Genomic DNA, 22,749 nt, shown 5'->3' on the forward strand with positions numbered 1-22,749 from the left:
GCCCTCAGAGAGCTCCGAGGATGGCACGGGCACTACTGACAATCTTGTATGCCCCAGCAGCTTTTGTTCCCATATACAGGGGGATATATCCAATTACCCAATTGAAATGGAACAGTATTGAAAATAACAGCAGATGTATCTTCAGTGCAGAAGAGAAAAAGGAACCAGCAGGATATTCAGTATAAAAAGATTAATATTAACAGGTTACCACTGGGTGGCAGTAGAGCACTGCGCTGCTGATACAAGGAACAATCTGGTTGGGCCAATTTGATTGAACAGATTTGATTGCAGCAGGACTCGTGGACATTGAGTAGGACAATCAGAAGCCTCCGTGAGAGACAGGGCAGGGTTTTTTAGTGCCCCAAGCCTCGCTGTAATGAACTACAGCGCTTCAGAGACAATCTCTTTCAGACCCTGTACCAGCGGTGAACCGGAAGTGCGGGACCGAGACTTCCGGTTTTTCCGGCGGCGGTGAAAGAGTCTCCTCCTGAGAGCCTCAGCCAGGCGGGGAAAGGAGTCAGGCGTAGCGGGGACCAGGTAAGGATCTGGGGGATGCAGGCAGATGCTCCGCTGCGCGTGGGGAGGGGGACCTCGGGTCCAGACTCACCCGTTTTGCGGCCTCCGGTAGGAGATGAAGGACCTCGGTCAGTCTGTGGCTGGTGTTGCTGGGCAGGTAGCCTCCAGGAGTCCTGGCGCGTCTGAACACTCGGCCAAGGGATAGGCCACAGCAAATCACGGGACCAGAGTACCGCCGGCTTCCAGGGGACACAGGCCTGTCGCAGAGACCGTTCAAACCTCCAGACGTGCAGGAGGTAATAGCGCTGCTATGAACCCAGTTTTTTGGGGATGTCGGAGGGTCTATGGGGCACTGGTGACCCAGGTGGGAGCCAAGTAGGGAGAAAAAGCCACCAAAAATCAGTTTTTAAGGACTCTGGGACCGGAGCTCTCCTGAAGCACGTCCAAGTAGCATGGAGTCCAAGCCACGCCCCGAGCATGTGTACTTTTATATGCTGTTGATAGGTAGGACTTAATTAATTTAATAGAATGAAGTCTTCCCTGAGCTTGCACAGTTTAAAACTGGGGACACATAGGCATCACTGCCATGAAAATTAATACATTAGTCATTAATCGCCTAAGGAAATACACATAAAACTGTTTTAGTTGTTTAGTTCATATCAACAAAATGTGTTTATTAGCATAATAACTATTCCAATTCTGCTATATCGTGTCATTTTTAAAATAGGTTAATGAGGCTTAGTTTGCTGCAGGACAATTCAATACGTTGACCGTGCAGCAAATTGCTTAATTAGTAGGGCCGATGGCACTGAATCGGTGGCAGGAAGAAAGTGCAGGAAGTAGGCACACTATCAGAAGAGTAGATAAATGCATGCTATTAGGTTGTATGCCACATATAAAACTGTAATTATTTTCTACAAATATATTTTCAAGAACATGAAACAAAAAAACAAGTCAATATTAATATTATTTCAAAACAGACATACATGAGACGGACAATTTGAAAAATCCACATAATAAAGGTTTAAGCAACCAAGTATGATTACTAGAGATTTATGGGTTCCAAACAGAACAAAACTGTAAACCATTTGTAGTTACAAAGAGTCCTGGGGATAAATGTATCAATCTGCGTTTTTTGCAAGTCGTCAGTAATCGGCGACTTTGCAGGGCAGATTTAAAATGTCTTTAAAGGCAAGTGTTGCCCTTAAAGATATTGTCTTTTGAAATCTGCCCTGCAAAGTCGCCAGTTATCATAAATGTCCTACAGCCATTTAAAGCCTCCTGAAAAATACAGGTAGAAGCTATGTGCAGACTCACCATCATACATATGCTTTGAACTATGTTATTTTGCTGCTTTCAAATCCTCAATACGTAATCACCGTTACAAATAAGGATGAGCGCACTCGGATTCCTGGAATCCAAGCCCCCCCGAACATTGCGGATTCGAGTCAGATCCGAGCACTGTCCGGGTATTCCCGCCGATTCCGAAACTTAAAACGAGGCTCTGAGTCATAATCCCGCTGTCGGATCTCGCGATACTCGGAACCTTTAAATTCCCCGCTTGCCTCCGCCATCTTCACTCGGGCATTGATCAGGGAAGAGGGAGGGTGTGTTAGGTGGTCCTCTGTCCTGCTATTTCTCGTGCTGTGCTGTGCTTTGCTGTGCTGTGCTGTGCTGTGCTCTGTCCTGCTGAGTCCAGTGGTGCTTTTGGCAGTGCTCTCTCCTGCTGAGTCCAGTGGTGCATCAGTCCAGTGCTCTGTCCTTGCTGAGTCCAGCGGTGCGTTTTGTCCTGTGCTTTGTTCTGCAAAGTGCATATTTCTTTCAAAAGTATTAAAAATTCTTCCATAAAAAGAAAAAAAAAGAAAAATTCTACAAAAATCCTTTTAAATTAATATAAAAAAAAAAAAAGTCCTTGCTGAGTCCAGTGGTGCATCAGTCCAGTGCTGTGTCCTTGCTGAGTCCAGTGGTGCATCAGTCCAGTGATGTGTCCTTGCTGAGTCCAGTGGTGCATCAGTTCAGTGCTCTGTCCTTGCTGAGTCCAGCGGTGCTTTTGTCCTGTGCTTTGTTCTGCTAAGTGCATCTTTATTTTAAAAGTATTAAAAAATCTTCCAAAAAAATTATAATTCGACAAAAATCCTTTTAAAAAAATATAAAAAAATATTCTAAAAAGTCTAAAAAAAATTATTGCAGTCCATTAACATTAATACTGCAATCTCTTAAAAATTATTCACTGTTCTTGCAGTATTTAAAAAATAGTACTGTAATACAACGTGTGCTGCATATAATGGAGTACCAAAATTTGGGGGATAAAGTAGGGAAAGACCAAGACCCACTTCCTCCTAATGCTGAAGCTGCTGCCACTAGTCATGACATAGACGATGAAATGCCATCAACGTCGTCTGCCAAGGCCGATGCCCAATCTCCTAGTAGAGGGCATGTAAAATCCAAAAAGCAAAAGTTCACTACAATTAGTAAAAAAAGAAAATTAAAAACATCTGAGGAGAAACGTAAACTTGCCAATGTGCCCTTTACGACACGGAGTGGAAAGGAACGGCTTAGGCCCTGGCCCATGTTCAGCACTAGTGGTTCAGCTTCACCCAAGGATCTAAGCCCTCCTCCTCCCCCCTCTCAAAAAAATTGAAGAGAGTTATGCTGTCAGCAACAACAACAAAACAGCAAACAACTCTGTCTTCTAAACAGATGACTTCACAAATCCCCAAGGCGAGTCCAAGGGTGTTGGTGGTTGAGAAGCCTGACCTTCCCATCACTGTACGGGAAGAGGTGACTCCATCCACCATTTGCAGCACACCCTTTGCATATGCTGGAAGGATCACCCACAGTGTAGATCCAGATTTGGATAATCAAGGTGTCAATGTTGTACACCGGGAGGAGGCTATTGATGTAGCTGGCGCTGTGGAGGAACTTGATGATGAGGATGCTGATGTGGTTATTGTAAATGAGGCACCAGGGGGGGAAAGAGCTGTTGTCCATGGAATGAAAAATCCCATCGTCATGCCTGGTCAGAAGACCAAAAAATGCACCTCTTCGGTCTGGAGTTATTTTTATCCAAATCCTGACAACAAATGTATGGCCATATGTAGCTTATGTAAAGCTCAAATAAGCAGGGGTAAGGATCTTGGCCATCTAGGGACATCCTCCCTTATACGTCACCTGAATAACCTTCTTAGTTCAGTGTTTAGTTCAGGAACTGGGGCTAGGACCGTCATCAGTCCAGGGACACCTAAATCCCTTGGTCCTGTTGGATACACACCACCAACACCCTCCTCGTCAACTTCCTCCACGATCTCCATCAGATTTAGTCCTGCAGGCCATGTCACCAGCCAGACTGAGTCCTCTTCAATACGGGATTCATCCGAGGAATCCTGCAGCGGTACGCCTACTACTGCCACTGCTGCTGGTAGTCGGTCATCTTCCCAGAGGGGAAGTCGTAAGACCGCTACGTCTTTCACCAAACAATTGACCGTTTAACAGTCGTTTGCCATGAGCACAAAGTAAAACAAAATTAAAACAAATTAAACAAATTAAACCAAAAGTATAATATAACTTATAAACACTACACTTGAAAGCTTGAGCCTTTAAATGAAAAAGTCACTCTTCATTGCACGAAGATTTGCAACAGGGACAGTTTTTTTGTTCCCAAAGTCAACAAATAACACTTCGACCCTGTCTGTCTTTAACATACTTGATGGGATCTCAATGATGAATGGTCTGTACCATGGTTGGAGGAGGTATTGTGGCCCCGGTACCAAATTGGGTACCGGGGCCACTCCACTACGCAGTCCAGATAGAGGCGTATCAGATATTAAAAAACGTTGACTGTTGCTGCCAAATACAAAATTAATCAAAATGGCCTGTCATCGTCTAAAACAAGAGGTATTGACACGCTCGAACTACACCCTGTATATGCTGCAGAGGATGTAGGAGCAGGCAGCTGTGCAGTGGAATTGAGACCATTTGAAGGCGGAGGTATTGTGGCCCCGGTACCAAATTGGGTACCGGGCCCACTCCACTACGCAGTCCAGAAAGCTACCTCGGTGCAACGTTTTGGACTAAAAACAATATTGTGAGGTGTGAGGTGTTCAGAATAGACTGGAAATTAGTGGAAATGATTGTTATTGAATCTTATTGAGGTTAATAATAGCGTAGGAGTGAAAAACAAACAAAAAACTAGATTTTAGCACTTTTTATGCTTTTTTAAAAATAAATCCGAACCCAAAACCCTAAATCAGAACCAAAACCTTTCGTCAGGTGTTTTGGCAAAACAAATCAGAACCCAAAACCTCAAGCTAATCAGAACCCAAAACCCAAAACCCTAAAAGTGCCCGGTGCACACCCTTAGTTATAAATAAGGATACTAAATTTTCAAACTTCCCAGACAAGTGAATAGACTATTCAAGCAATTTCTGGACATTCTTTCCAGAAAATCAACATGAAGCAACTAGAATCAATAAGCCTAGGAAACAAACTTATTCATAGCTGAACATCTATGTGGACACAAAACTCCTTATCACAGCTATCACAGCTTTGAATGAAGGTCATACTAGAACTTCTTATAGTAGTCTAGATATTCTGGGAAATTATGTTCACATACCTACACAGTCATACATAGCTTATTGCACATGACATGGACTTTTAATCTTTTTGGGGGGAATTCGGTTAGCTGCGAAGTGTCTCTGGAACGTCTGTGAGACACTTTGCTGTCCAGATTTCTGTAAAATCTCAGCTGATTATTCATTTGTATTGTAATTCCTGGTAATGTGCGCATTGAGATGTCCGCACAACACATTGTTGCCAATTGAACTCCTCCCCCCTTACTTTTAGTTAATTGTTTTTATTGGTATCACAATTTTTGATATATATGCTGTGGAATATGCTAGTGCTAACAAAAGATGAAAATGTTCACTATCTGTCAAATAGTACTTGGAACAGGTCCCGAGTTGTCTGCCACATGTCGGTGTCACTAATGCCCCTCACCCTTTTATGCACCCACATCACATGGGGACGAGTATGCATTCCTTAAAAACTAGAAGTGTTCTGCCAAAAAGACAATGAGCCTAGACTGAAATTACTTTGTGATGTACTGTGAGAGGGACAAACCATGAACTGTCAATGGGAATCTAAACCAGAGTTGAAAGGTCAAAAGATATAACTCTAGGTAAACACATAGATGATCATTGTCCTACCAATCTTAAACACTTATAACAAATTAACTACAATTGTACAGTAGTTCCTCAAGTATGAGTGAATCTGATACCTTAAGTCCTGTATTTTGTCATGTACTCCCAGTTCATATTGATAAATCACAACTGTTGGCTATGGTATGATGTTTATTTAGTTGTAGCTCATAATTACTCTTTATTTACCTTAATTGTATTTAAAAAACAAACATAACAAACCAAAATTGTGCATACAAAACTAGTTTTTGCCAGGCAGACATGTTTAATTGTTAAGCATATCTCCCATGCACACGTCATTCAACACAACAGAAATCGTGCAAACCTCACATACATGACTGGTCACCAGTCACTTTCATAATCCTTTAAATATGCCCTATTGATTGCACCATCTGTTTGAAACAAACAAACCTCCATCCTTCGAACAATAATGGAAACATGGCTTACACAATCAGACACTGCTACACCCTTTCACATGGTGGTTTACACTTCACCCACACCTGCAGACCTGGTAGCAGACAAAGATGTGGGGTTGGACTATTCTTTTCCCCATGTTGCACTTTCACTATTCTACCAAATGTTCCATCACACACATTTCTATCCTTTGAAATGCATACTATCTTTATTTACAAATCTGCATGTTGCTGTGATCAGTGGTAGTCAGTTTAACGATACTGACTACCCAGACAGAGACCAGAATGACATGGCAATTCCGAAGAGTACTACCCCGACTAAAAAAAAAACGACTTACCATGACCCAATGTGTTGTCGACTAAGGAAAATTACGTTATGTCAAAACGCGACTTCATTCAAAGCGACAATTGACAGACCCGACTGCAGTTCATCCATTGTAAGTATTATTTTAGGAGTTAGGTTTAGGAGTTAGGGTTAGGGTTAACCTTACATTTACAAGCCGGGTCCGTCCATTGGTGCGGACCCGGCAGTCATGTTTTGATGTTACGTCATTTTCCTCAGTCGGCAGCACATCGAGTCGTCACATCACTTCATGTGTGTCATGGTAAGTCATTTTTTTTCATGTCTGGGTAGTAGTCTTCGGAATTGCCATGTCGTTTTAGTTGCTGTCGGGATAGTGAGTATCGTTAAATGGTACTACACCCACTGTGCTCTCTCATCCCCATGGATCACCCCAACACTCTCTTGAACATGGCCTGGCTCCCTCATTTCTTATCTTTATCTGACTTTTGGTCTTTAATGACCTGTGCTATTCCTTCTACTGTAGTGCTGAGGTTTTGGACAGACTCTGAGGAAAGTTTCAGGAGATTAATTTTACACATAAACATTTGTGTAAGTTCCTCTAATGAGAAGGGGGATATCCAATGCCAAGGAGGTTGTTTACATTTATGTACTAGTTTTGAAATTCCTCTCTTATGGTCCAAAGATCTTGAGGAGTCTAGAGGAGGTTTTAATAGCTTGAAGGTTATGCCTAGAATTGTTAGTCCTTAATCTATCATAATCATCAGCAGAAGCTATTTGTATAGTGTAACTAATTCTGGATGTTTTAAGATTTCTACAGAAACTGGTTTATGTTTCATGTCTCTGCCTTCTGTTGTCTCTCATCATTTCAACTGTACTACACCACCGGGAGATGTGCAGAAATGCTATTGTCAATGACTGCCTTATTATTATTGGAGGCTGATAATGCTGTTGCTATCAATAGCCACCTGCACTTTCCCCACCAGATGTTACTCTGCTGTCTTCTATATCATGTGTTCCCCACACCACATAGATTGTAAGCTCATTTGGGTAGGACCATCTTTACTTTTTGCTTCATGTCTTTCTATGTATTTTGTTTGTGCGTCTGCTCAATGTACAGCTCTGCATAATATGTCAGCACTTTTTAAATAAATAGTTAATAATAATTTGGGCTCCAGTTTTTGGGATTACATTTATTTTGGTTCAACTTCAACTGGGTTCTGTGCATTTGGGTACCACTTACTCAGGCTACTTTAATGTAGGTCTTAAACCTAAATACTTAATACTGGTCCGAGAATATAATCTCTAATGCCAGTACATATTCCCTATCTCATGTTCCTAATGCTTAGCCGCAGTTCACAAGCCATATCCCAAGTCTTTATCTCCAGTCTCTAATATAAATTCCAATAAAATAAAACCTAAATGAAGAAAACATAATGATGCTTAATAGTTTGAGTCTAAATTGTAGTAGCCAAGTGAACTGGATTTCAATTGTTTGAGATAAAATCATATGTATCCTTTAGGATTTTTTTTTATCATGAACACAGGAGTGATAACATCTGTTTTTATGTACAGGATTACAACAGCTTTGTAGAGAACATAATGAATTCTACTCCCTTATAGAAGCAAATTATTATTATTTTTTTTCTGATTAGTGTTTGCCTAGTCATAAGCATGTTAATTGCAATTCAGAGCATTGGGAATTGCAGCAGAATAAAATCTCATGGAGATTTTGTTACAATGTTACGTGCAGTAAGGCATGTTTTATTATAAAGTATTGGCACCCTCTGCTGTCTGCTTAAACAGATAGAGTTGTGTTTAACTCCTAGGTAAGCAGTGTATCAAAATTCTGCATGAACAGAATGAGATGGTTCTGTTTTATGAGCGTGCTGAGCATAATTCCTGGAAAGTTAGACTAAACCCTGTAGCACACAATAAAGCATTTCTGTAAAATAATATGATCAAGTATTTACAATTATTTTGAAGTTAATTTCAAAAATAAAATTATTGTAAATTTATAAGACTGTAATTGTGCCAACATGTCTCTAAAATGTATTTTTATCTGTTACTAATATTATTTGCTCAAAAATGTAGTATATATGTGCAACATTTGGTAGTAAATAACAAATAATTTAGATATTGCCCTCTTCTTATTTATGAAAGATTATCATTCTTGAAATATAATTTGTTTTCAATTTAAATAGCTGTTCACAGAATATTTAGTACATAGATAGGCCTGATTCATTAAGGAAAGTAAAGCAAAAAAAAATAAATTAGGAACTTTGCACCTTGGCAAAAACCATGTTGCATTGGAGGGGGATATAAATTTAAAATGTGATGACAGATTTATAATTGGGGTAGAGGATGTTCTAGTTAAACTTTAAATTTCAGTGTACAAATCAAGCTATCAATTATTTGTGTGCTACATGAAAAAACAGCCAGTGTTTAACTATAAACTAGTTTGCACCTCTTGCATTCAACATGGTTTGTCAAGGAGAAAATGTACTCCTTTTTTTTGCCTTACTTTCCTTAATGAATCAGGACTGATATTTGTAGTCAATGCTTATATTTTTTATTCATCTGTATTATTTGTATATTGTACAAATAACACAGGGAAACAAATCAAATAAAATATTTTGTAAGTTTCAGAAAGATGCCAATTGAGTTGGTTGGTATGGACATAGATGACATGAGCAAGATATGATTAGGTCTTTCTTATTACAGCACATGCTTCTATTTTGTAGGTTGAACTAATATTTATATGAATGTAGTCAATCAATTCATTTGGAAATATTACTAAGGGTAATATTTATATAAGAATATAATAAATTAGTAGAGTACCGAGACATAAGGCAGAATAGTGATTTGACAAGCTACATTCTCATCATGGGTTAAGCATTTTCTTCAATGTTAGCCTGCAATTTCTACTTTAAATGCCTGTAGAGTTTTTTCATGTTGCATATACGTGTGACAAATCAATATAGTATTTAAAGGCAAGTACAGGGATTGAGAGAAGTGATACTGTGTATAAAATACATTTCGTAATGTATTAGAAGTTTTATGCTTTTTGAAATCTGTCAATGTTATTTTAAAGAACAAAAATGAGTGGTATTGTGCTCATCACAAATATTTTAATTTAACAGCGGTACAGTAAATGCGAGAAAACATTACAGATAGATGATCCTCTCCTCTCACCTATTCTCAACATATTAAAGAGCATTGAGGATTCTCTGATGCAATTGTAACTACTTTATAATGCGCTTCAGAAGAAAATAGGGATTGTTGGTTGAGTTTACTGCTGTTTATATTAAGCTAGTCAACCATGTCAATGTGAACTCCAGCTGGGGAGTCCTTGCCTTGAAACACTTTGTACACTTAAGACTCAACCCATTTATAAAAAGTACAGCAATAATTATGTTGCAGTGATTGTTGAATAAAATATAGATGAGTGGAGCTATATGGGGATGACTTTGATGTAACTGGTTAACATCATCATCATTATCAACATTTAATTAAGTAGATCCAGTAAATTCCATAGCGCTTTACAATTGGGAACAAACACAGTAATAAAACAATACTGAGTATTACAGACAGAGAGGTAAGAAGTCCCTGCTTGCAAGCTTACAATCTATGGCACAATGGGAGTTTGATACATGAGGTTAAGTGCTACATATTGCAAATTGGTCCAGCCACAATCCAAAGGTAAAAAGTGCTTTGTGAAATATATGATCCTGTCACATAACCGTGTTCGTCAGGGGATCAGATGAGTGCAGTGGCAATTTGTTTAAATATTGTCTACAATCTTATACTTTCTTCTATACAACTGTATACAAATTCTATAAAAAGTCATTTAGAAATAAATCAATTTTGACATAGAACCTCTGTCTAGAAAAGAGCATTAAAAAACAGACCACCATGTTTCATCTGTACATAATAACAAAATGTATTTTAACAGATCATTGGTTTATTTAAGCTGGCAGATCTGTGTACAGTAAGGAGAAACCTGCTGCCCCTCAAGTTATGCTACCTTAGACCTAGGCCCATGTCTTTTTTTCTCAAATTTTGGCATCCTGAGATTAACTTATGTTGATGTTATGTGGTAGGAATGTCTCTAGAGATCATCTAACAAGCTTCTTTTGGTGTTCAGTGTAAATGGACCCCAGTGAATCCCCTTATTTACCTGTCTGTATTTGATTGCACCGTATGTTTGCTCTTTTATTATTCTATATATATTTTTTATCACAGTTACTAGTTCTGTCTATATGTAGCTGTAAACATTGGGAACCTCCCATATCCTGTTGTTCCCAGCTCCAATAACTGTTGGATCTCCCATTGCTGCATGAACCCTGATATTTAGCACGGAATCCACAGACTCCATTAGGCTTAATTATGGACTTCCACACAGTTTTCCCCATGGGCCAAGTAGATTGACTGTTGTCTGTCCCTAGTTTAATGAGTGCATTCATGGGCCTTCCTTTACACTTTATATTTATAATTTACTGCACTTTTACAAAATATATCCATCTTACATGTTTAATGGTATTTTCTTCTTTACCAGCTCTTTTGTATAACCACATTTTAGGTCTTCTAACAATGAGTCAGACACCATAAAGTCTTGTGACGTTTAGGTATAATTCAGTGTGTTTTATGATACAGTGTATCCAGTTAGCAAAATATTGCATGAGTTGTGTGCCATGGAACATATATTTCTCATATCTTCAATAGTTTACTTTGTTTCCAGAGGAAGCATGAACAGTATATGAGTAATCAAATGATATTAAAGGATATTGCTAGGTGACATGTTGCAGTTAACTATGCAAATTACAGATTTTTTTTTATTACAGGTGACATACAGATCGGTATGGTGGATAAGAAAGGACAGTTAGAAGTGGAAGTAATAAGAGCAAGAGGTCTTACACAAAAGCCAGGCTCCAAATCCACACCAGGTAAGTAAGTATAAGTAGAAATAGAATAAATATATATATATATATATATATATATATATATATATATATATATATATCTATATCCATTCTTTTGTATTAATACCAATGCACAGGTTTGGATAATAAACAGTCTGGTTTCTATTTCACCTCAATTACCGATTGCCTCAACCTTACCTCTAAAATCTTAATTAGATTATACTTCTAGCACAAAAATAGAAATTCTTTATTCATGGGGATTGAAATTCTTGATCCCTACCAAACACATGGGCTCATTTATATATATTTTTTTTAGATGAATGTGCATTTGTCTGTATATAGTTATTTTTGCATATAGTTTACCTGTATGTCCTTACACCTGAAGAAGCAGAATGAAGAAAGTATAGGTAAGCCGAGTATAGTAATGACATTAAGGTCGATGCATTAGCAGTTACACCTTTTAAGGATGCAGATTATGAGCAGCATTATCTAGCTGCTTCTGATTTTGGATTGATCCCTCTAGTATATATTGCTTTTATTTTACGTTTGGTGGGATATATTTTTATTTTAAACTCTTTATTTAAAGAGAAAACAACATCTGAAATACAAATGGCTAAATAAACTGGAGAATATGAGTATAAAAGATGTTTCCTCTTATACTTATGTTTTACATAAGGGGGGAACCGGGAAGGAAGAGAGGTCAGAGACAGGGGGAGGAAGTAGAGAGGGAGGGGAAGTAGGAAAGGCACCAAGATTTTTACTGAAGAAAATTAGGTAATACATCCATGGACAATCGACATATTGCTATCAAAAATTAAACATGAACATGGTTCTTACCCAAGGTGTACTTAACCAGGCTGGGGGATCCGGGGGCGGCCCACGGTCTAAGTTCCAGTAAATGGGGGCACAGCTGAGGTATACAACTACGGCTTTCTCAGAGATATCACAGGGCCCATACCTTGCCAGATATATGTGGTTTGTTGTGGCGGTAGCATGTAATACTCTCACTACTTGCAATATGCCAAATGTAATTTCGCAGAGCCTGCATGGAGGGGGAAGGGGGGGTAGTGTCCTTCCAGTGGCTGGCTATCAGGGATTTAGCAGCTGCCAATATATGGGAGATAAGCTTGTTAGAAGGGGTGCTTTCATAAGGTATGGGGCGAGAGAGAAGGAACAACCAGGGGTACTTATTTGTTTGCTGTGAAGCAACATACCCGTCTGGCCACATTCCCGCCAACAGGTTGGAGTGGACATAGAAGACATTCTATATAGTTTATTTGGAGTATAGTACCACCTATAGTACAGTTTGTAGGACGTTTCCTTAATTATTGTACAGATCGAGCTCTTGGCAATCCCCTCCCTAACCTCCTTCCAGCAGGACTCATGGGGTGGGGGGGGGGGGGGGGGGGTCCAGGTCCTTCTCCCATTCTCGTTCATGGTGACTTTGTGTGTGGAAGGAGGTCTCTATCAGCCAGGTATAAATGCCAGATATCATCCCTTTGGCAAGTGGGGAATGTAGACACATATGTTCAAAGAAGATGGGAGCCTGAAGAAAGTCCTGGGGGTTTGTGAGGGAGAGAAGCCTATATAGTCTTATTATAGTTTATAACAGGGGTTGGCAACCTTTTTCTATCGGAGTGCCACCTAAAATCTAGTGAAGCCCAGGTGTGCCAGTTGGGTGTGACATATATATATATATATATATATATATATATATATATACAGGGGCACGCGGCGGTGCTGTATACAATACAGCACCGCCGCGGACGCTTCTTTGACAGCGCCGCGGCTGCTCTATAGGACAGTGGCCACTTAGTTAGCGCGGGGGGGGGGGGGGGGTTTCTAGACACTCAGAAACCCCCCCTGCGTGCGCCACTGATATATACACACACACACACTTACACATACACGCATACATACATACATACATACATACATACATACAGGGCTGCCTAGAGAAATTCATGGCCCTAGTATAGCAACTTCATGTGTCTCCCTTTATAGCCAAGCATGATAAAAAAAATGTGCGGCGGCGCAACATTTTTTTTGCCATGCAAGTGGTCGTACAATTGGGGGCGTGCAGTGCATCATTGGGGGCTTGTCTAGCAGGTGAAAAGCACCAGGCCACCCTCTTACAGAAAAATGCATTACTCACACATGCCCCCTTGCTCAGCAGCTTTGCTCACATATGTCCCCTCAGCCCATATGCTTTAATCACACTTGCCCCCTTTCTGCCCAGCACCTTTAGTCACACATGCCCCCTCTACAGCACACCTTCTTACCTTATTCTCCACTGCACAGCATGGGAAGATATCCAGCAGCTTGCCGAGTACCATGTGACCACTGCAGTCACATGACCTGGTGTCTGAAGATACCTGAGCTGAAGGGGATTTAGCTATTACCGATCCCCCCTGCATTCAATAAAAATAAATAAAAAAAAATACTTTTAAAATAAAAAATGTATTTTCAAAGATAGGTCTCCAGTGGGGACTCGGGCCACCAAGCAGGCCCGGGCAATTTGTAGCCGACCCTTTCCCGCTCGGCTATATATATATATATATATCTCATTTTATGAGGCTAATATCATATTAACAGTAAGGGACCAGCAAAATAACGTTATGCCGCACAGTAGTGCCCCAGTTCACATCATACCTCATAATTGTGTCCCCAATTCATCTTATGCCTCATAGTTGTGCCCACAATTCATACTTTGCCACAGTTGCCCCCACAAATACATAGTATGCCACAGTTGCCCCCAGAAACACATAGCATGCCACAGTTGCCCCCAGAAACACATAGCATGCCACAGTTGCCCCCAGAAACACATAGTATTCCACAGTTGCCCCATAAATATATAGTATGCCACAGTTGCCCCCAGAAACACATAGTATGCCACAGTTGCCCCCATAAATATATAGTATGCCACAGTTGCCCCCATAAATATATAGCATGCCACAGTTGCCCCCAGAAACACCTAGTATGCCACAGTTGCCCCATAAATATATAGTATGCCACAGTTGCCCCCAGAAACACATAGTATGCCACAGTTGCCCCCAAAAATATATAGTATGCCACAGTTGCCCCCATAAATATATAGCATGCCACAGTTGCCCCCAGAAACACATAGCATGCCACAGTTGCCCCCAGAAACACATAGCATGCCACAGTTGCCCCCAGAAACACATAGTATGCCACAGTTGCCCCCAGAAACATATAGCATGCCACAGTTGCCCCCAGAAACACATAGTATGCCACAGTTGCCCCATAAATATATAGTATGCCACAGTTGCCCCCAGAAACACATAGTATGCCACAGTTGCCCCCAGAAACACATAGTATGCCACAGTTGCCCCCAGAAACACATAGTATGCCACAGTTGCCCCCATAAATATATAGCATGCCACAGTTGCCCCCTATAAATATATAGCATGCCACAGTTGCCCCCATAAATATATAGCATGCCACAGTTGCCCCCTATAAATATATAGCATGCCACAGTTGCCCCATAAATATATAGCATGCCACAGTTGCCCCCATAAATATATAGCATGCCACAGTTGCCCCCACAAATACATAGTCTGCCACAGTTGCCCCATAAATATATAGCATGCCACAGTTGCCCCCATAAATATATAGCATGCCACAGTTGCCCCCATAAATATATAGCATGCCACAGTTGCCCCATAAATATATAGCATGCCACAGTTTCCCCCATAAATATATAGCATGCCACAGTTGCCCCCACAAATGCAAAGTATGCCAAGTATATATGCCCCTCAATTTGCTGCCCTTACTTACCTTTGTAGACTCGTCTTTCTGGAGAAACCTGGGAGCTGCTTCAGCAAAGCAGCCGATGATGGCCGAAACTGAGCTTCTGCGCATGCGCAGAAGCTCAGTTTTGGCCATCATCGGCTGCTTTGCTGAAGCAGCTTCAGCATCGGCGTGCCAGACAAAAGTGGTCAGCGTGCCACGTCTGGCACGCGTGCCGGGGGTTGCCGACCCCGGTTTATAATATCATCAGCAAAGAGGGAAACCTTAAATTCCCAGGGCCCCAACTCCACACCCGTTATTATTCCTGGCCTAGCGTCCTGGAATGAACCCCACCTGATTGCAATGGATCAAGCCCAGAAGGACTCTATTTAAATGAGTGGCCAGGATCTTGACATATATCTTAACATCAACATTAAGGAGGTAGATAAGACAGTAGCTTGCACAGTTGCTAGGGTCCTTCCCCTCCTTATATATGACTACCATGCATGCTTCCATCATTGATTTAGGGAAGGGGTCTCCATGCAGAACAGTAATGAACTTGGTGTGGAGGTGGGGAATCAAAGTCTGGGAGAATTTCTTGTAGTAGGCCATGGTGGAGCACCTGGTCCCAGGGCCGTTGAGGTCTTTTGTGCCTTGATAACCGCCCTCTGATGAAATCTCCTCTTTTAATTGTTGAGCTGAGCTATGGGTGAGTGTAGCAAATTCACTTAACTTAATAAAGCTGCTATGGCATCTACAGGGGGGGCGCTCCCAGGGTTAAAACTATCTATATTAAAACTGAGTTATTTAGTGTGGGGTAGAACTTTTAAAACTGACGTCCTATCTGGTCAGGGCTATAAATGGGTGAGCCAGACTTCAGGGCCATAATGTTGTTTTGGGAGTTTTGAGCTCTCAGATGGGAGGCTAAGATCCTATCTATCTTGTTCCCCCCTCATAGAACATCTGTCTCAGCCATTTCAGGGCCGTGGCAGTGGACTCTGAGAGAAGGAGGTTCAGGTCAGACCGTACCTTGAGGAGTTTGGTCAGGGTAGCGCAGTGGTTCCCAAACTTTCTCAGCTCGAGGCACCCTTAGGGTCACCATAATTTTTCCAAGGCACCCCTAAGCAAAAATAATTACCGGGCAGTCCCGTTTTTTAAGTAGTTGGGTCAAAATGACGTAAGATGTATTTAGACCCCTTCACCATCACATTGTGCCCCTTTATCATATCACTCTGTGTCCCCCTCTTCGCCATCTTGCACCCTGTGTCCCCCTCTTCGCCATCTCACTCTGACCTCGCTTCAGCGTCTTTCTCGGTCCCCCTCCTTCAGCGTCTCTCTCTGTCCCCCTCCTTTAGTGTCTCTCTGCCCTCCTCCTTCAGCGTCTCTGTCCCCCTCCTTCAGCGTCTCTCTCTGCCCTCCTCCTTCAGCGTCTCTCTGTCCCCCTCCTTCAGCGTCTCTCTGCCCTCTTCCTTCAGTGTCTCTCTCTGCCCCCTCCTTCAGTTTCTCTCTCTGTCCCCCTCCTTCAGTGTCTCTCTATCCCCCTCCTTCAGTGTCTCTCTATCCCCCTCCTTCAGCGTCTCTCTGCCCTCCTTCTTCAGTGTCTCTCTCTGCCCTCCTCCTTCAGTGTCTCTCTCTGTCCCCCTCCTTCAGTGTCTCTCTCTGTCCCCCTCCTTCAGTGTCTCTCTCTGTCCCCCTCCTTCAGTGTCTCTCTGTCCCCCTCCTTCAGTGTCTCTCTGTCCCCCTCCTTCAGCGTTTCTGTCCCCCTCCTTCAGCCTGTCTCTCTGTCCCCCTCCTTCAGCCTGTCGCTCTGTGCCCCCTTCAGCCTCTGTGTCCCCCTTCAGTGTCTCTCTCTGTCCCCTTCAGCCTCTCTGTGTCCCCCTTCAGCGTCTCTCTCTGTCCCCTTCAGCCTGTGTCCCCCTTCAGCCTCTCTCTGTCCCCCTTCAGCCTCTCTCTGTCCCCCTTCAGCCTCTCTCTGTCCCCCTTCAGCCTCTCTGTGTCCCCCTTCAGCCTCTCTCTGTCCCCCTTCAGCCTCTCTCTGTCCCCCTTCAGCCTCTCTCTGTCCCCTTCAGCCTCTCTCTGTCCCCTTCAGCCTCTCTCTGTCCCCTTCAGCGTCTCTCTGTCCCCTTCAGCCCCTCTGTGTCCCCCTTCAGCCCCTCTCTGTCCCCTTCAGCCCCTCTCTGTCCCCTTCAGCCCCTCTCTGTCCCCTTCAGCGTCTCTCTGTCCCCTTCAGCCTCTCTCTGTCCCCTTCAGCGTCTATCTGTCCCCTTCAGCGTCTCTCTGTCCCCTTCAGCGTCTCTCTGTCCCCTTCAGCGTCTCTCTGTCCCCTTCAGCCTCTCTCTGTCCCCTTCAGCGTCTCTCTGTCCCCTTTAGCCTCTCTCTGTCCCCCTCAGCGTCTCTCTGTCCCCCTCAGCGTCTCTCTGTCCCCCTCAGCGTCTCTCTGTCCCCTTCAGCGTCTCTCTGTCCCCTTCAGCCTCTCTCTGTCTCCTTCAGCGTCTATCTGTCCCCTTCAGCCTCTCTCTGTCCCCTTCATCGTCTATCTGTCCCCTTCAGCGTGTCTCTCAGTGCCCCCCTTCACTTACCTTCTTCCCTGACGTCTTCTCTGCTGCTGCTCACTGAGACTGCTGGACATGATGAGGTCACGCCCCCAGCAGTCAGTGAGGAGGAGGATTCAGCGCTGGATGATGGGTAAGTTGTTTTTTTTTTGTTTGTTTTTTCTATTTTCTTTTTTTTTTCTAGGCGATCGCGGCAACCCTGTGACAGCGCCACGGCACCCCAGGGAGCCGCGGCGCACAGTTTGGGAACCGCCGGGGTAGCGTCATCCGGGGAGAGTTGGTGTTGTCACTTCAAGGTCTGGAGTTGGAGAGCTAATAATGTGCGGTTAGAGATGGGCAGTTCTTTATATCGTGAGGCCATGCTAATAAGGTGGCCCCGCACAACATTGCCTTATGGGCTTCCAAGATAGTCATGAAGAGCATATCTGGGAGGTCATTTAGATAGAAATATTCATCTGGTAGGGTGTGCAATTGTATGGTAAGTTGCGGGTCGTGGAGGATGAAGTCTTTGAGCTGCCACGTGGCAGGGCGAGGGGGAAAGGTCAGACTAGACCAGTGGATGAATATGAGCCTCCTGGAGCTTCAGGGTCAAATCATGGCTGAGGAAGACCATGTCTATTTGTCAGTAGGTTCTGTGGCCCGGGGAGTACAGCATGTAATCTCGGTATGTGGGTTCCCTATTCCTCCAGGAGTCAAAGAGACGATGGTGAGAAAGGAAGGATTTACGAGACTCCAACCCACTGGCGGGGCGCGCCAGAGTGGACCATCTATTAACAGTTTCATCTGCCACAACATTAAAGTCCCCGGCCATAATCACTTGTCCCTGGTGAACCTGAGAGAACAAGGAGACTAGGGCAGTGAAAAAGGGATGCTGGTTTTGGGTTGGGCATACAAATTAACTGCAGTACAGAGTATTGTTAAGTTGTCCCACTAGAATTATGAAACAACCTTCAGGGTCAGAGTGGGAAGTTAACACCTCAAACGTAATATAGGAGGCAAACAGGAAAGCAATGCCTCATTTTTTTCTGTCTAGAATCGCAAGCATGGAAATTAGAGAAGTACAAGCAAAATTTTAATTCAGTGTGTGATTGACGGGTATAGTGTGTCTCCTTAAGAAAAACTAGATCAGCTTGTGTTGCTTGAGTTTGAGAAATAGTGTTGTACGTTTCTGTGGGTTGTCCAAATCTTTGATGTTCAAGAAAAAGATCCTAAGAGCCATCGAGAGGTGAGAAGTGGGCCGTCCCAGGTTCCCCATCGAGGGTGAGATGTGCTGTATGAAAACAAGTAAATAACACAATGTCACTACGGTGCCAGCATGGGTAAATAGCGTCAAAAAGTAACTGAAGAAGTAAAGGAAGGAAGCAAGAAGGAAAAAATGAGGACAGGGAAGTGGACAGGACCAGTGTGTAGGGTCATATCAGGTTTATGATGCCGGCCAGGAAAAAGTAGGGGTTAATGCCAGTGGCAGGGGAAGGGCCGGGCATGGGTAAAATACCCGTTACGGGGACGTGGCCAGGAACACAGCAGCCAATAACCCTTCCATGTTTTTGGAGTGTGGGAGGAAACGGGAGTACCCAGAGGAAACCCACGCAAACACGACGAGAACATACAAACTCCACACAGATGAGGCCATGGTTGGGAATCGAACTCATGACCGCAGTGCTGTGAGGATAGAAGTGCTAACCACAAAGCCACCGTGTTGCCCCTGATGCACAGGTTATTGCGCTGGGGCGTGTTTTCTTGGTCTTCCTCATGTTCCAGCAATTGCAGTATATCTTGCTGTAGGCACTGGATGTCAGCCACTGTGTCTCGATGAGAAGAGACAACATCATCCATTTTAATTTCAAGGTGGTTTGTCTTATCCCCAAGATCATGCATTGCAGACTTTAGGGACCCAATTGCTTTATGAACTTCTGCTTGGGCCCCCTGTACCAAATTCATTGTCTCCTTGACCTCAAGGAATAAGGATTGCAAGTCTTTGTGAATCAGGGGTGAGTCTGAGTCTACAGCGTCTAAGTGAGCTTGGCGGTGCGGAGAGGAAGCCCTCAGGGCCTTTGGTTCTGTATAGGCAAGTTTCTTAATGCTCTGGGGGAGGTCCGAAATCACCCGCCTTGTCTCCTTTAGACATGATATGCTCAAGAAGGAAGCCAGCAATAGATTAGGTGGGATGTACAGTTGTGAGAGAAAAGGCATTGTAACAACATTCCGGGATAGCACCCTGGTCCAAGGGCTATGTGGGTGTCAAAGATTAGTCCATATCATAGCTCACATGAGGTCTAAATAGTGAACAGCTGGGTAGAGAGCTGGCCCTCTCCATCCGTGGGTATGGGCACGAGTGTCAAAGTGGTGCTACGCCCTCTAGATAACGTTGGAATAGGCCCTCACGGAAAAGGGGGGACTATAAATTCCAACAAAGGAGCACAATAATTGGGAGATAGGTGAGTAGTGCTGCAGATCCAGGATCCGCAAAGTGCCCGTCCACTATCAGGTGGGGGCTAGACAATAATTGGCGATCAGTGGTACGATTCAACTCAGTGGTAGGGTGGGGATATAGCAGGCTGTTCTTGGCAACTATAATAGGGGCCTGTGAAAGACAGGGTGTGCCCACCTCCATTTCAATTGGCTGCCTGGTAGTAGGGGCTGCTGGAGAAAGATACAGTTTCACCACCAGGTGGCAGCAGCGGTCCATTCAAATGCCACAGTTTGATGGAGAACCCGGGTTTACCCCAGCGTGCCTGTAGCTACTATATACAAATGATGCCAATTAATATCTGAGCAGGTCAGGGCATTGAGTGAGTCAGCTGGCAAAGGGAGATGTCATGGGAAAAATCAGCAATTTGTGCAGTCTGTCCGTCTCTGGACGGCAATGTCCCACTGACCTTGTGCAGTGTTGTTCTCCAGCCGGAGGCTGTATCCCTGGTCCCTGATGGGTGAGACAGGCAGAGACAATCCGAAGTTGGGGATGTTACCGGGTAGGAGGTGTGCCATGAAAATCCACACATCCCTCCCCACTGCTTACAGGTAAGTCCACAATACTGTGAGTTGCTCCATTCAGTGGCTGTCAGCTGTGCCCAGGGGTATAGCGCCGGGCTGGGTGGTATTCAAGGCCTGCATTTTAGGCCACGATGTATGGAGGGAGGGCTGCCGCGCTAGATCCCCATCTTCGAGGAGGAGAGGTTTCCGGCGCCAACTTTGCTATTAATATGGGTCCCAAACAAAAGCCCTGACGTCTGGCAGTGTGGACAGGTTGGTTTCCGTCAGGTTGCTCGGGCTAGGGTCTGGATGAAGCTGGAAAGCCGTTCTTGGTAGCTGAGCTTTCAGTAAACCTGTCCGGCCATGTTAGCTGGCAGGCCATGCCCCCGTTTAGTGGGCTTTTAAGGCTACATCCAATTCTGGAATTCACGGCTATGCTGCATGAGATTCTCTTTCCCAAAATGCATTATTTAAGTCAAGGCCGTTCCCACATAGTTAGCTAGTCATTTTTTTGCACCTTCTACCATTTAATTAACCTCCAGCCATCATTTGAGATCAACTGTGAGACTGCCCAATTTTTACAATATATTTTGCATATTTTTGAAAACATGTTCCATAAACCTTTTGTATGTGTCTCTATTTTTATTTGGCCATAATATAAACCCAAATTGTATAGAACCGCTGAATTTTCTGACACTGTATAGTAATAATAACAGTACCAATAACTATTATACCTCCTTGGGGCAGCAATTACCTCTACAACAAAAAGAATAGCTGGAGGACATGAACAAGACAAAAAATGGAAACCATCTGAATGTCGAAAACCCACCTAAGAACATTTTGATTTAACTAATGGTTTCTATACGCATTTAATAACAAATAGAAAATTAAGGTTACAGTCTGCTTCTCTATGCTGTTCCATTAATCAACTCAAAGTAGTAAACACGTTTATAGGTTTTGCAGATAAAGATGATAATTTTGAAACATAATATTGTGAAATATATATTGTATTTGGTGCAAAACTTTAATTAAAAAGTTATATTTGTTAATACATAATGCTTTATTTTCAGCTCCCTATGTAAAGGTGTACCTTTTAGAAAATGGAGCTTGTGTAGCCAAGAAGAAGACAAGAATTGCACGGAAAACTCTTGATCCTCTTTATCAACAGTCCTTGGTGTTTGAAGAAAGTCCCAATGGGAAGGTCCTTCAGGTAAATATTTTAAGTCTCTCTCCTAGGTCTTTAACCCTAGGAGAAGGCTAACAATCATTTAGCTTCTGCTAGGCTACCTCAGAGTCAGTCCAGCTTCGGTGACTAAATTGTGCATAGTCTAAGTTCCCAGTATTAGGTTCACCCTTATGGATGTTCTGACCTGCTGCCCTTCAAGATGACTATTTATACTATAATGGATAGTAGTGCAATAAGATACAAGTAAAGTTGAAATTGTGACTGGTAAAGGGAGAGAGAGAAGTCAACATTCCCTTGTATATTACATTGAATAGTTGCTACGTTGACCACTTAAGAGGGAATAGCTATATACGCCTCCTGATAATTTAAAGAATGTACATGGCAGTAGCATTGAGTATTGCTACTTTCCAGTGTAAAAGTGTTCAGGGCCTACCTGGTGGGGAGAGAATACTTTTTCTTGTCCTCAAAATCTGTGTAAGCTTCCTGTAGATTCAAATCTCGGTGATGTGCATATGATGACACCAGTCGTTTAAAGTGATCTACTTGCTGAGAAATTGAACTGTGTATGTTCACAGTTCCAGGACAAGTAAAATTCCTGCTATTCTTTATCATGCTGGCATAGTTGAAACACCTACCAAGGTGTCCATCAGTTTCATGGCTCATGACACAGACTGATCCTTGGTGTTAGGTTTACAGACCTCTGATGTTCCAAGGCTATATAGTATTATGCTGTTTAAATTACAGTGATATACTTTGAGATCAGCACATTTGTGGTGATTTCTGTGTATTAGAACAAACAAAAACTTGTTTGTGATTAATTCCAGCAATTTCAGTATTCTGTCTATCTTGTGGCATGGAAAAATGACTTAGTAGATAAGTTTGAGTGCACATAGCCTATGCATTGTCATTTCATTGTATTGTTGGCACATTCACACTGAAGG

General features: G+C 42.9%; 1 protein-coding gene across 13 annotated transcripts in view; it reads left to right on the plus strand.

The window, feature by feature from the left end:
- Positions 1-22,749, plus strand: part of RIMS1 (regulating synaptic membrane exocytosis 1) — a 244,091-nt gene that overhangs the window by 213,391 nt on the left and 7,951 nt on the right. For all 13 annotated transcript variants that reach the window (XM_075202609.1, XM_075202610.1, XM_075202602.1 and 10 more), the window contains 2 exons: positions 11,270-11,371; positions 21,693-21,832. In XM_075202609.1, coding sequence (XP_075058710.1) covers positions 11,270-11,371; positions 21,693-21,832 — 242 coding nt within the window. The remainder of the gene's footprint in view (positions 1-11,269; positions 11,372-21,692; positions 21,833-22,749) is intronic.

The sequence above is a fragment of the Mixophyes fleayi genome, chromosome 3 (genome assembly GCF_038048845.1).
Source record: "Mixophyes fleayi isolate aMixFle1 chromosome 3, aMixFle1.hap1, whole genome shotgun sequence".
NCBI classification, from domain to species: Eukaryota; Metazoa; Chordata; class Amphibia; order Anura; family Limnodynastidae; genus Mixophyes; species Mixophyes fleayi.